The following is a 21,874-nucleotide window of genomic DNA, read 5'->3' on the forward strand; positions in this document are numbered from 1 at the left end:
CTATGGGAAAATGCCGGCGATTTGGACGTGCGAGCCAGAAAACCGGGTTTTCTGATTGTCTGTTAGCTCATTTCTAGGTGCATTTTCTGATCGTCTGCTGCACCATTTGGCTCCGTACGTGAATCCCAAACATGCGTTTCACTCTGCAGGTGGTTCCGTCGTTCCAACATCAACTTGCGCTGGCTCGCACGTCCAAATCAGCGGCCATTTTCCCATAGGCAAAAATCGTTTTCATTTATTTTCAGAATAAACAGGTAAGTACCGTTGTTGTTTCCAGTGTCAAACAAAATAGACCACAAAATGCGACCTTTGTGTGAAGTTTGAGCGCAAACAGAGCGGCGGATCGCTCAGGAAAATTTTTTAAAGTGTTCCAGTTATCGTCGCAACACCCTGTATACACGCGTCATATAATGCGTATACCATGTGTGTGTCACTGAAGCAGCAGTAAGCATAATAATCAAGCTAATCCTAGACAACCAGGAAAGCGAATAATAACCAGCTGAACCTTAGCTCACGCTAAATATATCCTGGCATAGCCGAGCTAAGCCACTGCTAATGTTTTGTTATTTACTATAATGAGATCTCGTGTTCTTCGGAACCAGGTGTAACATTGCGACTTTTCGCAGATGACTGCGTGATTTACACTAGAATACGCAGTATTCATGACCAATTGCAGCTCAATTCTTCGTAGCAAAACATTCCCTATTTCGTTCGAGATGTGGGGGGATGAAAATAAATGTGTCTAAAACCGCGTTTATCATCCTAACCAAGAAAAACGTCCGTTATCGTTTGTGTACAATGTTAAAGGCTTGAATGTTACTCAAGTTGACCAGGTAAAATATTGGCTCGTCGCATTCTGACGAGACTTAAAAGGGAATGAGCCCATTACCAATAGATGCGCTATGCATTTAAAGAACTAGGGTTTCTGTGCAGAAATTCAGGGAAGCTTGCACTCACGGGCAAGACTTCAATGGCGAAGCTGTTATGGGTGAGCATTGTCGAACACATCGTTACGTTTCAGTATCATATTTATTTGCGTAGTTGCAGTGCCAGTAATCGCTGCCATATACATCGAAGAGGTCGTCGTCTTCTTCGCGGCGAGTGGTGGATGCGAAGTTAAGCTCAGCGTTCCAGGCTTTCACCAGCTGAACTGGCAAAGCTTGCCGTAAGTCGCGCAAGGCTTGAACCATAGTGAACCTGCAGGATTTCTTTATACGTGACCATTGAAGGACACATCACCACGGGTTTGTACAAGTTTGAAAATGTTTATTTACATGGTACGCCGTTCCTATGCACTTTGCTAGTAGCAGTCATAGTCATATGCATCGATATCGTCGTGTTCCTCATGCCAAGCATTACATGCAGGGTACCGCTGGACAACAGCGCTGGAGTGTTTTTTTTTTTTTTTTTTTTTTTTTGCTAAAGCTAATGCGCGAGCCGGAGACTCGGCCGTCACCGCGAGGCACGCTCTCACGATCACTCGGAATTTTCTCGCTCATCGTGGTTTTACCAGTTATTTTTTTTTCTAAAGCCACTGCGCGTGCCGGGAACGTGCGGTAGTCGCCGCGAGGCACGCGCTCACGAGCGCTCGGAATTCTCCTGGTATTTTTTTCCTGCAACACCGAACGTACTGCTTTTACAAAAGCTCTGCTGTTAAAGGTTATATGTCATGAACTGACGAGCTCTATTTAGCCCCGGGTGCCTCGCCGACCTTTTCGCCCTCACGACCGCTCCCACCAATATACAACGGAAATCCCATCATCAGTGGGTCGCTGTCAGTACGCGTCGAACGACTTGCTTAAGATTCATTCGCATTATTTTAGCCTGGCGTTGTTAAACAGTGCCTTAACCCGGTATTTCATTTCCTGTAATAACTTGAGTTCTCAATGTGTTGCGCAAGATAGTCAATGTGTACGGCAAGATGGCATCCCCGTTAGGAGGTACCAACGTGGTACACACTGTGTTGTATCAGATACTGAAGCGGTGAGGCGGTGATGTAAGGAGTCCTTTCTTATGCCAGGTTGGGCAAGAAAACATTCTACGGCAAACCAATTGTCTAGCTAAGCAAGAAATGTCCACTGAGGGAGATTATTCCGAAGTAACCGTACTTCCATCACCCTTTTAAAAGCCCGAATTATCACCCGCAGAAAGCGCTTGACGGAGGAGCGCAGGGTGTTTTCACGAGAGATCGTACAGGCGTCGCCGGTCGACATATTTAATACCTGTGCTACACGGCCGTTTCAAAGGCCTTCCGAAGGCCGTTGAACCAATTGTCTATCGAGTTCCCCATTGTAAATACACAGGGCGCACTTGCAGGCGTGCGTTCAATTGTCAATTCAAAGTCGCCGTGTAGCACAGGCATGATTTTGACAAGAAATTCATATACAGCTCCTTGTGCACATGGGGAAACATTATGTGAATTTATTTTGTAGAAAACAAATTCTCTTTCTAAAAAAACATCCTAAAAACCGGATCGGGTCACTGGTGCGTTGAGCGGCTCGCGGAAAATGGGAACTTTACCGCTGTAAAACAAGAACTACTGCAGCTCTCGCCCTAGTTATTCTTATGTAAAGACTTTGAATACTCTCAAATGATTTCACATGTTCGTGTTGGGCTTGCAGAGCGAATAAGTTTTAATAAAAACTCCCAAATTGAAAAAAATTTGCATATTGCCCAAATGTGGGGGTTTTTCCTCGGTATTTGAACAAGATAAGAAGTAAAAATTTTTATTGTTTTTCAGTTATCGCTCCTTAATCATCGTGCCAATTTTAGTTTATATGGTCAAGATGGTTCAATAGGAAAAAAAAGCCTTGAAATGCAGCAAGGCAACGCATTTTGGTATATTTTGAAAGTCAATTAAAATAAGGCCATCTTCGATTTTTTTTAACTGACCAAGTAAGCCACGGTTGCTCTCTATTACCTATATCAAAACGTGTTGCACTATGTTGGTTGTTTTGTAGCTACAAAGCGCCAAATAATGGCCTTGTTAGCAGTATTGCAGTGACATACCACGATGGTTTGTAAGAAGCTTATGACCACAATTAAGTGTAGTCATAAGCTTCCGGGTCGCGAGAACAGGAGACCAGTGCGCTAACTACAGCGTTAACCAGGCACCCTTGCAGAATATAACAAAAATTAGCGCCTGAAGCGTGCCCCGTGAAAGGTGCACGTGCCGGCACGTGAACAGCAGGTGCATGCGGAGAAGAGCTCTGATATGGGGAAGATTTCGTGTTAATTGTGGCCAGTCTGCCTCTCGGATAGAGAGAGAGAGTGAGAGAGAGAGAAACTTTGTTGTAAAACGCAGCTAAGAGGGCGGTGTGGCCGGTGGCATGAGCCTGACGGCGATAGCGGTGGCTTGGTTTCCCAGGGAGATCTGGATAAACGAATCCGAGCAACCAAGTGCCACGTCCCAGTGCTCGTCACACGCTATGGAGGGGAAGGGAGAGAGAGAGAGAGAGAAACAACTTTTGTTGAACCGAGCTCATTAGGACATGCCCACATGGAGTGGGACACGGTAGCCAGAGCACCGCACGAAGGGCAGTGAGGAGAGGGAAATGGTGTGGGGTGAATATGGTCCAGTACGGCATGACACGGAATTCCGCAAGAGCGGCCACGTGCGTTCCTGGAAGTTATTAAGGCTGGCATGAGTGGGTGGAAACGCACGGCGGGCGAGACGGTAGTGTATGACCAAGTCGTGATAGCTGAGCAGAAAAAAAGGGAAACAAATTATTGTTCCCTACGGAAATAAAAACAACCTAAATAAAAATGGTAACAACCCTGCACCAGCTACGCTATAGCAGGTTAATGCCGATCAGAGAAATAAAAGAACAGGAAGCCGAGGCTCCAAAGCCTTTTCGAAGAAAAGCCAATGGGTTAGAAAAAAAAAAAGAAAAAAAGAAAAATTGGGGATTTTGTTTGCTCGGCGTGAAAACAACGCAACGGATAACCCGCACGGAGTTGACTCATGTTTGCAAGGAGAGGAAGCGCCTCAGATAACACACACCGCACCCAACCCCCCACGCCCCACTGTTCTCCCATACCACCCCGGAGCCCTCCATACATCACGGAAAAGAAAGGTGCACAGTGCGCAGTGCACAGCCCTCCCCACCCACTCGAAAAATATTAAAGAATAATAATTGCAATGAAGTCCGAAAAACGTCCCAATAGACCACCACCAACCATCCCAAAACATTACAGTCCCCCGACCACAGTGTCCAGCACCAGGAACCGAACACCGTCCTTCAGGTCGCTCACAAGCACGCCCCACAGCACGGTCCCCCCTGCCAACACCAAACACAAGCCCGCCCCAACAGTCCACAAGGCGCAGAGTCGTTATAGTTGAGGGGGCTATCTCAAGCCGATCTGGCACCGTGTGAGTGGACAAGGCTTGGGCCCTCTTGGATATTAGGTTCTAGAAGTAGCATGGGTCGCCTCGTTACCTCCCCACACCGGCGCGGGCTGGGGTCCCGATCAGAGCTATCGGGGTGATGGGTGGATTTTTGGAAAGAATTTGGAGGGGCTGCGGAGTTATTAGTTCCCTGGCAGAATTTTGAACGGCCGTCTTGGAATCAGAGATTACGATTGCGTTGGTTGGCCGTTGTGTTACGGCTAGTGCAATTGCCGCCTCTTCCGTCGCCGCGGGTCAGGTGGTACGGACGGAGAGGGAGGGGACACAGGGGGGAGGGGTCATTCGGTCGGTCGACTACTGCCACTGCGTATGTTGCGTGGTGTCGATAGTCCGCCGCATTGAGGTAGAGTATGCCTAGTTTTATTGGAATGCGGCGGCACATTTCTCGTGCTCTATGCTCCCTGCGACCCTTGTGATGAATGGGGTGCATGTTGCGCGGTATGGGGCGTACTATAAGAGACGCATGCCTAGCCGAGGAATGAGGAGTCTCCTATCAGTAATTAAAGGGGCGCGCAGCCTAGACGGTCTAGTATGTACCTTCCGGGGAAGGTGGCCGAAAGACTCCGCAGTACATTAATATGATGGGCTTCCACGAGTTCTTCCGCGGTATTATAGACCCCCAGACGTTTGAATCGAGCAGTGGATGCATGAATGGGCACTTGTAACGCGGCTTTATGAGCTTTTCTAATGAGGCAATATATTTTGTTGACTTCGGTTTTCGTTACATGAAGATAAATGACGGAGGTGATGGTAGGTAGGTGATACGGCTTATCACGAAAGCTTGTACCAGCTGAAGTCTTTCTTTCTACTTGAGCCCTTTGTATCGGCGTAATTCGTCGAATTGGGCCGATGTAGCATTTCGAATTAGGTCCAATTAGCCTTAATATCGCACTAATACGTCGAATTATGCCGATAGTTTGGTATACATGCGATGTAATTAGCGATATCAACTGCGTGTTGGTATGTTGCGCTGTATTGGCAGACCAAGAATTTTGATATTTTCTACCGTCGGGACGGTGTTGGTCCCAATCTGAATTTTTATCTCCGCCGAGGTTTCCTATCTACGCTTCGCGGGTAGAAGGAAGAGCTGAGATTTCTCAGGTGAACAGTAGAGTCGCCGTACATTCCTCCTCGACAACCACCTGTGCACAGCTTGTAGGGCTTCCTTTATGAGGGCATCGCTACCGCACAGTACCTGGAGTGTAATGTCATCCGCGTAGAGACTAAAGTGAAGGTGAGGGATCTTTCCAGCCTCTTGGGGATGTTGAGAAGGGCGAGATTAAACAGTAGCGGAGACAGTACGGCGCCCTGCGGAGTGACAACTGAGGAGAGGTCAACAACGTCTGATGGGACGTCTCCGACCTGAATAATTGCAGTGCAAGACGCGAGGAAGCCCCTCACATAATTTTAAGTACGTTATCCAGGGTAGACTGTTGCCAGACCCTGCGAGATTCCCATGTGTGATACCCGGTGAAATGCCTTTATCAGGCATAGGGCAAGTACAGCTGCCGTGTCCAGTCTTGACGGAGGGGTAATTACTTCTCTGGATAGTTGAAAAATATCCTGAGTGGACAATCCTGATCCAAAGCCAATCATGGAGTGGGGACGAGAATTGGTAGAGGTGAGATGATTCTAAAGGCAAACATGGATGGTCTGCTCTTCCATGTTGGTGTACTTTTCCAACGCATGAAGTGAGGGAAATGGGTCGAAGATGGTCAATATTGAGGGGCTTCCCCGGTTTGGGTTTAAGGGCATTTCTTGCGTGCTTCCAGGACTGGCGTAGAACGCCGAAGCTCCAAAATGGTTACAGTATTTTGTGAGCGTTGAGATATATTGGTCGTCAAGATTACGGAGGATCTTATTTGTGATGTCATCTGGTCCTGGGGCCGAACCAGGGTGAATGGGGAGGAGTGCGGCTCGTTCCTCCGCTTCCGCTATTTCAGCATATAGTTCAGCATTAGCTTTTTCTGAATAGGACGGAAGAACCTGCCTATCTCGTATCGGCATGTAAAGAGACAATGACAAGCTGTGTGCTTTTTTTTGTTCCCATAGCAGGCGACCTTGTTGAGAGGTTGCTGATTTGTGCCCGGGAAATTATGAACTATGGCGGATAACCTATTAATGTGAGTCGTCTTGAACCGCTCGGGGTCTACAAGATGTCTGAGAAGTGACCATGTGCGTTTCATACTTAAATTCCCCTTCATCTGATCACAGATCTGCCCCCATAGATATCGCGCCAATTCGGCAACCTGGTTTTCTGTGGCCTCGTTTAACTACACTAGCTTATGACGGAGTTTGCGGTTGTGCTTGTTGTGCGAGAGGCGTTGTACGCTTTCGAAGGCTTCCCACGTGTGCTATAGCCGGGAATCGACTGCATCCGAAGGAATTTTCTGGTCTAAGCGAGCACTCACAAGTCGGGCATCGGAGATGATACTCTCAATCCAGTCCTGGAAGTTGTCGGTGGTAACTTCTTGCGAGGGGTTATTAGCACGGACGCAGCGGAATTCATCCCAATTAGAAAAATAGGTTTGTCTGGGTCGCGGCGAAATGGTGGCGTCGAAGAAGATATCCGTCTGAATAATTAGGTGATCGCTATCGAATTTAGAACTTTCAGCTGGCACATTCCGCTACACCAACACGGGCGTTTTGGGATTGGTTACGCACTGGAACGCCTTGTAACACGGAAGCTTAACTACAGTGCCTGTTTCCTGTAAGACAATAACTACAGGGGGAACTCCATTGACTGAATGAGCATCTGCAGATTGGGACATTCCCTCAGGTGCTCTCTGCAATTCCACGGCCAGATTCGGAGCAGCTCCTTTTTGTACTCATACCTGGGGCCATAAGGGAGCCTGTTCTCCGCGGGAGGGGCTCTGGAAGCATTAATATTGGCGAACATTTCTCTCATAAAATTTTGTAGTTCCGTTCGTAATTCCTCAATGTTATCCTGAAGAGCGGAGATATTGCCTTGCAGAGTTTGATACAAGTTGGAGTATTCTGCTTTTTGCTACAGTAAGGCCTGCTTACACGAGTTTTCTATAGCGGCAAGGCGCTTTCCTACCGGTTCATCGCCGTACGATAGGGCCAGAGCAGGCTGGGAGTCGACGGGAACTGCCTCACGCTTGGGTTGTGGGGGATTGGGAGAGGCTGCTTCTTCCAAGCTTGGAGTAATACTCTGTTTCAGAGATTGGCTCTCCTGCCTGAGTGCTACGTTTTTCTGGCGAAGGAGAGTCATTTCCTCCCTAATGGTATTAAGCGCTTTAAGTATGTCATGGGAGGGAACTAGGGGCGGGAGTGGGTGTGACGAGCCATGGTGAGAGGCGCTGGGGTAGCTCAGCTGTTTTCCGAAGTTCAGTTCGGGTTTTGACGAGGTGTCCCGGCGGCGGTGCGAGAGTCGGTGGCACCGGTTGTTGTTTTGGGCCCCGCGTCTTGGGTTTTGGGTCCCTGACGTTTGTTCTGTGATAGCAGTAATTCGGCTCTCTTTTCATGGGTGGTGTTGTGCCCTTCAGCCACGATCTGGACAAATGTAGGTTGTCGTCTGCGCGTTTGAAATCGTTTAGGCGAATCCGTAGTCCCAGTGAGATGAAGGCACGCACAGACGATGCGCCGGGGAGCACAGGTGTTGGCTACAGCGGGGTTCACTGTGCCGCAGCTGGAGCAGCAGGTCCGAGCTTGAATGTGCGAATTCGGGCACACACCTGGTCTCTGTCCGGCCTCTTTCTTCCTCCGAAGCGGCTTTCAGCGATAGGTAGTGGCCCTGTAGCGGATCCAATAGGGGACTTGCATGCCGTCGAATAGAATTTGAACCATATTGTATGAGTTCAACCTTTTAGAATTCAGTATTTTGTGGTCCGGGTAGTTGCAAATGCTATTGATGATCTGCTCTGGAGTATCGTCCTCGGGAGTGCTGAAGATTACACCGACAACGGTGTTGGCTGGTGCCGATACATGGGCTGCAATTTCATAGTGCTGTCCACGGACCGTGAGGGAGCTGATGTTGGCGTACATTTTTGCTCGGTCCTCTGATGGGGTGCTGATGATGACGCAGTTGGCGACGTGGATAATTCTTATTTGGTCCTTGACAAGCCACGAGGACTGCGCGGAACGATGACACGAAGAGGAGACAACAAGACGAGCGCAACTAATAACTAATTTATTCAAGGGCTTACGCCCCCAAATATAAGACAAATTGGCGCATGCGCCTAACATACATGTGCGAAACGCCAAGAAAGAACATGTTCATCGTCAACCCTACAGACAAGACTTTAACAATTCAGACTCTCTTTTATACAAAGCCAAAGATGTGTCACTCACGCAATTGTTCGCGTTATTTATCAAGGAGGCTTCCATTATCCCCCGCGGGACAGCACTGGTGCCCCGGCCAAGAATCTTAATCTCATTCAGTCGCGGCCTGCACCCACGTTTTTCGCAATTTCTGCAATCCTCCGTCAAGTTAGTTCTAGCATCTATATCTCCCAAAGCGCGCTCATGCTCCTCTGCACGATCGTTCATGCAGCGCCCAGTTTGCCCAATATAGGCCTTTCCACATGTCAGTGGAAGTTCGTAAACGACGCCTTTCGCGCACATCACAAAGGGCTTGGAATGTTTTTTCGCCGCACAACCGCTCCTTTTGGTTTTCTCCTTTGCAGTCAGAGAACAAAGCTGTGCCAGCTTCACGGGAGCAAAGAACACTATAGGTACTCCCGTACCTATTAGCCACATTTTTCAAATTGTGGGTTACTTCATGCATGTATGGAACCACCACTGGCTTCGCACCATCTTTTGATACCCTTCTGCGCGTTTTTCTTTTTGTCTTTTGGAGGATTGTTTCACTCACCGCCGCCAGGATCGTACAGGGGAAGCCAGCATCGTCCAACCGGGACACTTGGTTTTTAAAACTTTCCTCCATTCTGTGCGAGCACGGCTTCATAAGAGAAGACTCAAGGCACATTGCAGCAATACCTTGTAGCGGCAAGCCACAGTGCCAGCGGCAGCAGCGTGACGCAGGCCCACGGGCGCGCTCACCCACCACAGGGCTCGCGCGCCCCTGGCATCAGGAGTTAGAGACCCCACGGCGTTCGGAATAAACCGGCCTTGCTACGTGGTCTGGCCGTCTCTGTTTCAACGCCTCCGTGGCATGCTCTCCACAGTTGGTGACCCGGACGTGATATCCCTCCCAGCGAAGTTGTAGAGCCATGTCCAGCAACGACCAGAACCAGCGAGCACCGCCAGCAGCCGGCAACGAGATCGCCGCCCTGGCTATCCACTTGCCGCCGTATTGGGAACACAACCCGGCCATCTGGTTCCTCCAGGCCGAGTTACAGTTCGCGCTGTCTGGCATCACCTCCCAAGAACGCAAGTTTCACTACGTCGTGAGAGCTCTACCAGCGACTGCTGCGGAAGAGGTTGCGGACATTCTTGCTTCCTTCATACGCAACCCTCCAGCAACCGCCTACGACCAGCTCAAAGCCGCGCTCCTCGAACGTACAGCAGCATCTGAGCGCACGTGCCTACAGCAGCTACTTTACACCGAAGAGCTTGGCGACGGCAGACCGAGCCAACTCCTGCGGCGCATGACCCAACTCCTCGGCTCACGTGCCCAAGCCATGGACGGCGCATTGCTGCGCGAGCTCTTTCTGCAGCGCCTGCCTGCGAACGTACAAATGGTCCTCGCAACAGCGTCATCCATGGATCTTCCTTCGCTCGCGTCCCTGGCCGACAAGGTAATGGAAGTAGCCAGCACAGCTTCACCTATTGCTGCTGTGACCGCGACGCCAGCATCACCCGCCCCTCGCACGACGCCAGCTCCTGCCGACGAAGGTGCGTCTGCGTCGCCTGCCAGTGTCGATCACCTGTGCGAACGACTGGAGCAACTTGTCGCGGCGACGAGGCGAAACAGCTCAACACATTCTTCCCGCCCGTCACGCCGACGCGACCGCTCGTCTTCCCGACGCCGTGATGCCGCTCGTGGACGCAGCCCTACATCAGTCCCCGGTGTATGCTTCTACCACCGCCGTTTCGGCGGAGACACTCGCCACTGCCTCTTGCCATGCTCATGGACGGGAAACGGCCTGGCAGACCGCTAGCGGCGACGAGCGGTTCTGGCCCCATTGAAGAATGTCGCCTGTTTCACATCGTCGATCGCACCACCGGGCAAAGTTTCTCGTCGACACGGGAGCGCAAGTCAGCGTCTTGCCAGCGTCACGCCACGACCGCACCTCCAACGCAGTCTTCTACCTCCAGGCAGTGAACGGCACGCGCATTCCCGTTTTCGCGCAGCGATCCCTGACTTTGACCCTGGGTCTTCGCAAAACTTTTCGGTGGATTTTCGCGGTCGCGGACGTTCGCTCTGCCATTCTTGGTGCGGACTTTCTTACCAAACATGGCCTCCTAGTCGACGTCAAGCGACGGCGACTTCTCGACGCCACAACCCTCCTCTCAGTTCAAGGCGTCGTAGCGACAGCAGCTGCTGACGTAGCGCCTTCCGGCGCTCTAGTTGCTGAAGAACCGTTTGCCACCCTGCTAAAGGAGTTCCCCACCGTCACGTCACCACCCGACTGGACTCAGCCTGTGACTCACGACGTCCGTCATCATATCACCACTACCGGACCACCCGTTTTCTTTCGTCCGACAGACTCAAGATCGCCCGTGCAGAGTTCGAGCACATGCTGGAACTTGGCATCGTCCGACCTTCTTCCAGCCGCTACGCATCACCCTTGCACATGGTACCCAAGAAGAACGGTGACTGGCAACCTTGTGGCGACTACCGATTCTTGAACCTCTCCACCATCCCAGATCGGTACCCCCTTCCCCAACATACAAGATTTCACCGCCAGTCTGCACGGTGCCACCATATTTTCAAAAATCGACCTTGTACGGGCGTACCACGAGATCCCCGTCGCCGAGGAGGACATATACAAGACGGCAATCACAACACCTTTCGGCCTTTTCGAGTTCCTCCGAATGCCGTTCGGCCTCAGGAACGCTGCCCAAACGTTTCAGCGTTTCATCGATACAGTGAAGCGCGGACTGCCCTTCGTCTATGCTTACGTAGACGATCTGCTGGTAGCAAGTACGTCCCTAGAGGAGCATCTTCACCATCTCCGCATTCTCATCGAACGCTTAGCTGCCCATGGCGTTGTCATCAACGCAGCGAAGAGCGAGTTCGGTATTCCCGCCCTCGACTTTCTGGGACATCGACTGGATGCGACAGGCATTCAGCCCCTCTCCAACAAGGTCCAGGCCATTCTTGACTTCCCAACTCCAACGTCGGTCACCAAGCTTCGCCAGTTCCTGGCTCTGGTAAACTTCTACCGTCGCTTTATCAGAAACTGCGCCTCTCTGCTTGAGCCTCTCGACCGCCTGCTTTCCGGGAAGCGCTCCACCACTGAATTGGACTGGACCGCAAGTGCTGAGGCAGCCTTTCATGACATCAAACGTGCGCTGGCAAACGCCGCTCTCCTCGCTCACCCAAATCTAGGCCGTCCACTCGCGCTGATGACGGACGCCTCGAGTTCTGCTGTGGGAGCTGTCCTCCAACAGCACGTAAATGGCGCGTGGCAGCCCTTGGCCTTCTTCTAAAAACGTCTAACCCCACCGCAGACCCGGTACAGTGTCTTCGGGCGTGAACTTTTGGCAATGTATCTGGCTGTGCGTCACTTGCGACATCTTCTTGAGGGTCGTCAGTTCACCATCTTCACTGACCACAAACCCTTGACGTACGCCATCAGCCGGCCCGACACCCATTACACGCCACGAGAAGTGCGGCAGCTTGCCTACCTGTCCGAGTTTACGGCGGATATCAAGTATGTCAGTGGCGTTGACAACACAGCTGCGGATGTTCTAAGCCGCGTGGACGCCATTGCCTCCACTTCGCCGCTTTTAATTGCACCCGACCTCCACCGGCTGGCTGCTGACCAAGCAGACGACACGGAGCTACTGCGTCTTCGCACATCCCCAACTGCGCTCCAGCTCGAAGACGTGACACTCGACGGACAGCAGATCGTTTGCGACTTGTCGACTGGAAAGCCACGACCATTCGTACCCAAAACCTGCCGTCGCGAGCTCTTCGATGCCCTGCACAACATGGCCGATCCTCGGATTCGTGCGACGCAGAAACTGATCGCGGCTCGTTTTGTCTGGCCTCGCATGAACGCTGACGTTCGCGACTGGGTCCGCACCTGTGCACCATGCCAACCCGCAAAGGTTTACCGGTACCCAGTTCCACCGGCTAAGACCTTCCTACAACCTGATGAGCGCTTCGCCGTCTTGCACATCGACCTCGTCGGTCCCTTGCCCCCTTGCCAAGGCTACCGCCACCTACTGACTTGTGTGGACCGATTCACACGCTGGCCTGAAGCCACACCGCTACCCGACATCTCCGCACCCACGGTAGCGTCAGCATTCGTGTCGATGTCGGTAGCGCGCTTCGGATGCCCTTCATCCATCGTCACCGACCGCGGGCGGCAGTTCGATTCTGCTTTGTTCGCCGAGCTCCTTCACCTCCTCGGCACGACTCGTTTGCGCACGGCAGCGTACCGGCCACAAACAAATGGACTCGTCGAACGCTTTCACCGCCAACTTAAAGCCGCGCTCACAGCACACGACTGCCCAACACAGTGGGTCTAGCGCTTGCCCCTCACACTTCTGGGCATACGCACCGCCTTTAAAATTGACCTGACGTGTTCTTCGGCTGAACTCGTTTTTGGAACCCAGCTTCGACTACCAGCCGACCTGTTCGAGGTACCGTCTCAAGCATCTTCCGCCGCGGACTACGTGAAATCGCTGAGATTGATCCTCGCTGACCTTCGACCGCAGCCTACACGGGAACGAAAACCCAGAGGACCTTATGTGCTTCCGGACCTTGAACAGGCAACACATGTGTTTGTGCGGTACGGACCCGTGCGCCGCCCATTGCAACCACACTACTTTGGCCCTTTCTCTGTAGTACAACGACACTCGTCAACATATGTCATCGACATCAATGGCTCTCACGACAACATAGCCCTAGAGCGCCTGAAGCCGGCATACGTCACCGCCGCCGACATCAACCCTACGAGTCCTCCCACTGTGGCTGCACACCACCGTGACCATCATGTACGTTGGGGCCATCAGAGCGTCACACCAGCTTCTTTCTTGGGGGGGAGCCCTGTAGCGGCAAGCCACAGTACCAGCGTCAGCAGCGTGACGCAGGCCCACGGGCGCGCTCACCCACCGGAGGGCTCGCGCACCCCTGGCATCAGGAGTTAAGAGACCCCACGGGGTTCGGAATAAACCGGCCTTGCTACGTGGTCTGGTCGTCTCTGTTTCAACGCCTCCGTGGCATGCGCTCCACAACCTCTTTCACGGTCTTTCAATGCGCCGACTGATAAGGTAAAAGATCTTTTGCAAGTCTTGAATGATACATCCAACACACATGTGTTTCAGAAACAGACATTTCTATGTCCAGGAACTGTAGAGTTTCTTCTTTCGGAACCTCATGTGTAAACGTCAGCCCCTTTCCATGTTGTCTAAAGTCATCTGAAATCCCGTTCATCAGGTCATGGTAGCTCAAGTGATTCTGCTTCTTTAAAAGAATTAAAAAATCATCCACATACCAAAAACTTTTAGAACCTTGTTCCAATTAAAAACATCCCCTAGGGTGTGGTCAATATAAGACAAAAAAATATTACAGAGGACAGGGGCTACACACGAACCGATACATATACCACGACGTTGCAAGTAAAAACGTTTGTGAAAAGTTCTGAGTGCTATTGAGATAAAATTCAAGTAAAGTTATAAAATTATCTACATTCATCCCTGTTGAATTCTGAAACGAAACCTCACCGTTCTCCTCTATACAGGACCTAACCAACTCGAGTAGTTCAGCATGAGGCACGGAATCAAAGAGGTCTTTAACATCGACAGAAAACATAAACCCTATGTTCTGGTGTTGTTCAAAAAAGCAAGTTACATCCTTTGAATTTCTGGTTGCAAAAGGATCACACACCTCTAGCGTATGTAAATGTTTCTGAAGAAACCTACTGACCTGGATCTGCCAAGAGCCTCTCTCACTAACCACTGTCCGAAACGGCAAATCTGCTTTATGCGTCTTGGCCAAGAAAAATACCTCCAAAGAGTTGCCTACACATTTATTTATACAAGAATTTTATTTATTTGTTTATTTATTTTTTTGTTTTTTTATTTATTTATTTATATCCTCATGGCTTGTCAAGTATCAGACCAACTAACGCGTCAACAAATCTTGCTGATCTTATCTGGTCATCTCGGTTAGAGGCTAATCCAGCTTTAGCCTGGATGACGTAAGCTAGCGTTGCTTGTGCGGCAGACGTTAGTGCTAATCCGCCGGGTGGGCGTAGGATAATTTTGATGTCGGAGGGTGGAAGTGGGGAAGCAGGTGGCTGGCGCTTCGGAGGGTGCCGGCGGTCTCGTTGTGCTCTGCGCATTCAGCCTAGGGTACTCATCATCCTTGTGGAGGCTTGTTCCACGACGCCGCCGCTGCTGCTCAGGCAAGCGAGGTGGAATCGTGAGTCCGAAGTAGACCTAGCGCAGTCGGCGGGGTGGTCGAACCTTCCGATGGTTGTAACTGACTGGCAGGGACTCCGATGTCCAAGATATTGGATCCCAGGAATCCCTGTGACACAGCGATCCTCGGGGCACCAATCTTAAAGTGGGGGTGTCAATATTCCAATGAAACAAGGGGCTAAAGACGGAGCCGATGTGAGGTACATCCCGCCGAGGACAGCTGGACCACACTAGTTCCTATATAGCGCAGAAAAAAGTCCGCCTGCTCGGAGAGGTGTGTTATATCGCCCGACCTCGATCGCTAGCTCACCCATCTCAAGCGTCGCAGTTTTTGGCCAGAGAATCTGCTTGGGCACGCGACCGCTTTTTAACGTTCTTGCCTACTTATCACCGTACCTCGCCAGTCAATCCAAGCGACATAGAGTGGTCGTCGCGGAAAAAACCTGCCTATTTTCTAATCGTTCATACAATTCACTGAGCGAATCTACGAGTGTTTTTATGTCAGTTACCGACCCACCCGCTGAATAGTTTTTGAAGTCTTGCAATGTTCAAGATCACGCGAATGATATGTGCTTTACGCGAGGCCTTTTGTGGCTAGTTTTAGTTATTGCCCTCGTTTGGGACTTACTGTTTTGAAAATTGTTCGTTGTACAGCGCCCAACCTGAGATGGGCGTGCCCTGCTGCTTAAAATAAATACATACGTAAACGAATAAACAAAAACACAGGCGCATAAAAAGTAAACAAATAAAAAGCAGCTCTGCTTACCTCCATGCTGGGATGCACAAAGGAAGGTGAGCGCAGCGAGGCCAGTCGTCCATATGATGCGATCCCAGAAGCCCAAGAGCACGTTCTCCAGGACGCTGTGCTTTCCTCCGCGTGTCCAATCGAAGCGGTAGATGACGCAGGCTGCGTAGCATCCCACAACGGCCGTCCACAGCAACACCCGTGTACTCTGCAGTTCGTGCGCAAGGGGCGGCATTACGGGCGGCTTCTGAATCGAAGGCCAGTGCGGGAGAGTCCCCTGAATTGACCAGCGCTGGCATTGAAAAACTTCATAACTGGCTACCGAGGGACATGCGTCGCATGGTGGGACCATAACTGGAACGTTCCCGAAAAACGTTGCAGACTTCTTAAACAACCCAACATGTGTCTTCAATTTCTTAGAACAAATGTCCTCATGCATGTCTTTGCCTACATATAATTACTGCGGTGTAGGCATTTTAATCCAACTGAAGCTGCATACACAAGCTATTATGCTGAAGAACCGCATGAAGGAGTTGTCGTGTCCTTATTCTGCACTCTGTGGTTGAACGCAGGAGTAAGCACCTTCGTTGGTAGGTTTGCAGGTTCGTTGTGGTGGGGAAGGAAACCTTCGCTTTTGGAGCTCGGCGGTGTTGTCGAATAATCAGACTACGAGAAGATGGTGATTACGGGAAGATCACAAACAAAAACTGTATTTACAATTAATTAGGTACACAAACGTATTTACAAAAGGGATGAGAACACCTTGCTGCCTTGTCGATCGATTAACTGGGGTATACGCTCTAGCTTTCCTACCTTAGCGATCGACCCTTAGTTAAGCCCTAGACTTCAAAGTTTTACGTGCAGCAAGCCTGGAGGCGCGCTGGTTCTTGATATCTTCAAAGATTCCAGCCAAGTCTGCAGCTGCTGGCTATCTAGCGCGGGAGCTGAATCCCGCGCGCCAAATGTATGCCCCGCAGCAAATTCGTATGGTCAGCCGGACTTCTCGAATAACCCAATGGTGGAGCCAAACACCACCCCGCCGTATTTCTGGCGTTTCCGTCCTCTTCAAGGCGTAGTACGAACGCGTAGTACACGCCGGAGAGGAAAGATTCCCACACTCAGGGCGGCTATTAGGCGCCCCGGCGCTCATAAGTACCCGTAGGGGTTACGCTCTGTGAGCGTAACCCGTTAGCCCCGAGGCAACACTCTTGTACAGCGGCGCTTTGTTGCGATAACTTGCGCGTTCTTTAGTTTCGAAGGGCCCTAAACGGAAGCCACGCTCCCGAAAAGGCCATAACGGCGGCGGCCCCAAAGGAGGCACGGGTGGCAATGTTTGGCCCCTACTCGCATCCTCTCTGCGCGCGTCTTTTTTTTCTCCCATCGTCCCCGGTGCCGGTAGGACACGGGACAAATGCCGCCAGAAGCCCTCAGAAGGTTCATATTCAGTCATAGAAAATCATCGAGCGGTTTTGTCCAGGGTTTGTGTCCACCTCACATTCCGCGAAAGGAGGCTGGCGTTAATTTCACTCAGCGCCATATGTACCTAAATTCTTTGATTTCTTTATAGAAACTTCTCGGAGAAAGGTGGCGTCAGTTCGAGCAGTATTTGACCCATTTTTGTTTTTGTTCCTCCAGTAGTCGGCCTTATTTGGTGCGCCATGCTTCGGCTATTTTGCGTACCACGCGTCGGCAATAATTTGTGTGCCATGGACGCTGGATTTTCAACTAAAGTAGTTTTAATGTTTTGTACTTGTACATTCTGAGCGATGTATATTCATTTACATTCACGCCACACTATCGAAGACTGATGGCGTCTGCATACCTTCGAAATTAGGCTGCTTACCTTCGCAATCTTCTCATTCTTGTATTTTTGCACGATGAAAAAAGTGATGCAACCACCGAAATAGCTCGCGGCATGGTAAGAAGGCAGCATATAGACGTCGGTCAGGAAGTCCAAGTAGTCCCTGCGATCGCGAGTGACAAAAAAGCGTAACCCAATTCAGATTACTGCATAAAACGACCATGTCTTTCAGCCACACTCTTTTCCAATATTAGCTGACCTTTTTAAGCTGTCATTCTCTGCTAGAGTGTTACACCAAACAAAAAACAACTTGAAAAGTGGTCATTTTTGGTCTATTTTGTAAAGAAGTCCTCTAAATTGTTTCATGGCGCGCCAAAGATGATATCGAAGATCACCTTTGCCCTGATTTTATGGAACTGCGCGGCGCAAACCGGCAGTTGTAATTTTGAGTTCAACTCACCAGATGGCTCCAGTGGTAAAAAAAAAAAAGTTTTATTCGTACGTCCAAACGCTCCATTTCGCATTTGCAATGCGGTTTTGGGCGGTCGGATTTTGCGGGGTGGGCTTTGTGTTGTTGTTCATTCGCCATCGTTCTGTGGATTGTTCTCGTGGATTGTTCTCGCCTTGAAATGCTGCAGGTGTTTGCCGAAGCGCACGAGGATACGGAAAACGCGCTGGACGCACTACAAACTTACAAGAAATGTGTGCGGCCGTTGCTTACAAAGCGCATGCAAGCAAACATCACATCACCGACTTCTTTGGTGGGACATATATTTCTAGTCCCCCGGGTGCCGTTTTAAAGCCAAGTTTTACTGCTTTCCTCCAGCGATTTCGTGGAGGAGGCGCAAATGACCTTTTGACCGGATACACACCCCCGGCGACACACTCTTCGAAGCGCATCGCGTGATTCGCCGGGCCCGCTCCGCTGTTGGCGCCTGCGGGCACCGACAGTGGTCGCCACCTCCGCTTATGCCGATGCAGCCAACCACCCCCTCAGCCTCCCATGCAAGCGGCGCTGGGTCGTTTCGGGCAACGTGACTCGTCTAGCCACGGCCGCTCGATCAAAATCTTGTTTCCATTGAGCGGCCGTAGTCTGGCGCCTGGCGAAGAGAACGGGGTGTTCGCAATAAACGAACGCCGCGTTCGCGCCGGAAAACGCCTCGTTCGCCCGGCTTCCTTCTGTGAGCGTTTCCTTGAACCGAACGGCTTTCAGACGTGGTCGCCAACACAGCTAAATCAAAGGTTTAATCAAGCGAAACGAAGACTCAACCAGACTAAGCCAAGCTTTTGCTTTCCATATCCAAGGTTAGCTGAGCTAACCCGCAGCCATTTTTGGTTCAGGCAACAATTCTCGTGGCCTTTTTTATACGCGTGGGCCACAATTTTATTTTGGGGAATTTACACTGCGCAAATACGACTCCGCTTGGCTGACTGCATGTCTGTACAGTATAAAATGGAGTATACCGAATTAAGTGACCGAGAAATTCCTCACTCGTTTTACCGGAGTTCTAGATTTGACGATACAATTCGCGAGTCCCCTCAACTTCGTTAAATTGATATTTGACGGTAGTTGTAGTAACAAGTTCCCCTGTAAGTAACTTGATAGGCTGTGGGAATTATTGGCTATAATCTATATTGTGTCACCAGGTGGTGGGACCTATTTCTTGTGACGGTGCTGCGTGCAACGACTTGACTCTTGTTCCAACTTGCTGAAAAGTGCTGGTTTCAACATGATGGCATTCCTGTTTCAGAAGTTAGGGTCGCTCTTTTTCTTTTCCGCCGAGATGGCGATCGCCGCCCCTCCAGCCTCTTCGCTTCCACTGAGGCAGAAAGCTGCGCACGCAATCGAACCTGAAGAAAACAATTCTGCCATGTTTACTGCAGTGTCACTCTCTTGTGAGATGGGGGAGTTGTGACAAGATGGGGCTTGCTATATCCTGTTGCGATGGCCGTTGTTGAAACTTGAAGAAAAGGTCTAATGAAGATGTGACTGGCAAGCACGTTCAAGAAAATACGGTTGCTGCCTTCGGCTTCCCACAAGATAGCGAACGCCCTGCCTGCAGCTTTTGTGCTTCCACATCGGCAGGGAACACCTCGCATCAGAACATAAAAAAACGGAAGGAAGAGATGTCTGCCACGTGTGCTGCAACACCTCATTGTCGCCACCTCATTGGACTTAATATATTCTGTTGCGATCGCACTGTCACCACGGACGTAGCTCTTGATGAAGCTTGAAGAAAAGGTCTGATGGCAAAGTTATTCGCAAGAGCGTTCTAGAAAATACGGTTGTTGCTTTTGCTATCCTCTAGATTGCGAAAATGGACCCTGCAGCCTTTCAGCTGTCACACATGCACAAACCCCGCGTCCGAACGTCGAAACCAGCAGCAAGAGGTGTCTGCAATGTGGACTGGCGCGACACTTCTATCCTCACTGTGGTGTCGTCAGGCAATGAGACCGATTATATCCTGTTGCGATGGTGCTGCCCCTAACAACATTGCCTCTTGATTTAAGCTGGAGAGGAGTGTTGGTGGCAACGGGATCGGCATCCGCGTCGCAGAAGATACGGTCGCTCCTAATGGCTTCCACCAAGAATGCGAACGTCCAGTCTGCATTCTATCTGCTTCCATGCAGGCTAGAAAGAAGCCAAGCCAGAACCTGAAGAAAACAAAAGCAACATATGTCTACCACGCTGACAGCCGTCCAACTCCCATGCGCACTGATGCGGCGCCTGATAAGGGGGCTTAATATATCCTGTTGCGATGGCGCTGGCACAAACTACCTGGCTCTTCTTAAAACTTGAATAAGTACTTAGTGTCAACATGATTGGTATGCCCGTTCAAGAAAATACAGTCACTGCTTTTGACTCGCCCAAACATAGCGAACGCCAACCCTTAAGCTTAGGCTAAAAAGGCTTAAACACAGGCAGAAAGCAAGCGACGCGAAAACCTAATGAAAAGAAAGCCAACAGATGTCCGGAACCTGGACTGCGGTGCCACTCCCCTGCGCACTGAGATGCCACCAGATGGGGAGACTTAATCCATCACGTTTCGAGGTGCTGCTTTCAACCATGTAACTCTTGATCCAACTTGAAGTTCTGCAGAAGCGTTTCAAGCAGCGCTAGTTGTAGAAACATATTCCTGGGCGGAACTACCCCGAACGAAGACAGAAGGAGTTGAATACAATGACGGCTGCTGGGTTCTGGTGGCAACATGATCGGTTAGCACGCTCCAGAAGCTACGGTCACTTCTTTTGGTTTACGCCAAGGTACCGAACGCTGAGCCTGCAGCTCTTGTACTTCCTTCTCAGCACAGACGTAACACTTGCCCCGCGGCACCGCGTCACTTCTGGACAAACTGTTGGCCCTCCGAGCCAACATAAAAAGAACTCATATAATATGTAGACTTATATGAACCCCTCTGTGCACACCACCGTCTTGTTCGTGAACACCACTAATCAATGTCGTTCATAAAATTTCTACTGAACTTTTCTCGAAAATTTCTGAATTGGGCACTAATTTTAGCTGCGGACTTTAAAGGGGCAATAAACAGTGTTGCAAATGTCCCGATTTTACGCGCGCAATTGCTGGAGTACTATTGAAGGAACGTCCTCCCGAAAAAAATGGCTTAAAATCGTTAAACACAAGTCGAGTAATTGCTCATTAAAAGAAGGCCAGAAATAATGCCTAAAACTTTCGCCGTTTCTTCATGCCTCCACAGCATTGCGGAAGCTACGAGTTCCCCGGTCTGCTGCAACACCACCTAGAAAACCGGAAAACGGCTTTGGCGCTCTAAGATACACGCTGTCCTTGGCTCCACTGGGAGGTACGTCACAGTTTTTTTAACAGCCGACGCGCATGCTCCGCTCACTACTGGCTGCGCCGAGCGGTGGTCGGGGGTCGGCGGTCGGCCCGCTCCCACTGCCTGGCTTTTCGCATCGGCCGTGCTTGCCTCGGCACTTCAGTTGTAGAATAGAGGAAACGGGCATTGAAAGCCAGATGGGGGTTTAGGAGTCTGTGGAAAAGGACAGGTTTAGTAAGTGAGAACAAGGAAGACCGCAGTCGCAGTCCGAGCCATTTACCTCGTTCATTCTCGCCTGTTGCTTCACTTACAGACGCCGCGTATTCTACGCCGAGTCGTCAAAGCCACATTCGAGCACACAAACGCCGTGTACCTAGCGGACGGCTCGTTACTCCGCGTCGACCAGCCACTGCCACGACAGTGTTGGCGTCGCTAGCTAAACGGAGACAACTTTTCGCCCGCTATCATCGACACCTACCCCTACGACTGCGTAGGACATTCTCCACCCATTCACCTGCTCCATATTCTTTCACACGCTACTTCATGGCGCTGCCTGGATGGCAGAAACGCCAAACCCTCACACTCAACCTCCATTCGAT

General features: G+C 50.6%; 2 protein-coding genes across 2 annotated transcripts in view; one reads left to right on the plus strand and one right to left on the minus strand.

The window, feature by feature from the left end:
- The window catches only part of LOC144138015 (nose resistant to fluoxetine protein 6-like), a 141,538-nt gene that overhangs the window by 19,202 nt on the left and 100,462 nt on the right, over positions 1-21,874 (minus strand). Inside the window, exons 12-13 of the mRNA XM_077670055.1 lie at positions 17,521-17,641; positions 15,699-15,885 (exon numbers count right to left, since the gene is read on the minus strand). Coding sequence (XP_077526181.1) covers positions 15,699-15,885; positions 17,521-17,641 — 308 coding nt within the window. The remainder of the gene's footprint in view (positions 1-15,698; positions 15,886-17,520; positions 17,642-21,874) is intronic.
- LOC144174362 (uncharacterized) lies at positions 9,604-10,494 on the plus strand. Its single transcript, XM_077703025.1, has one exon. The coding sequence runs from the start codon at positions 9,604-9,606 to the stop codon at positions 10,492-10,494; it is 891 nt and encodes a 296-aa protein (XP_077559151.1).

This window comes from Haemaphysalis longicornis, unplaced genomic scaffold (assembly GCF_048455015.1).
Source record: "Haemaphysalis longicornis isolate Haplotype H1 unplaced genomic scaffold, Haemaphysalis longicornis Haplotype H1 scaffold_1, whole genome shotgun sequence".
In the NCBI taxonomy this organism is placed as follows: Eukaryota; Metazoa; Arthropoda; class Arachnida; order Ixodida; family Ixodidae; genus Haemaphysalis; species Haemaphysalis longicornis.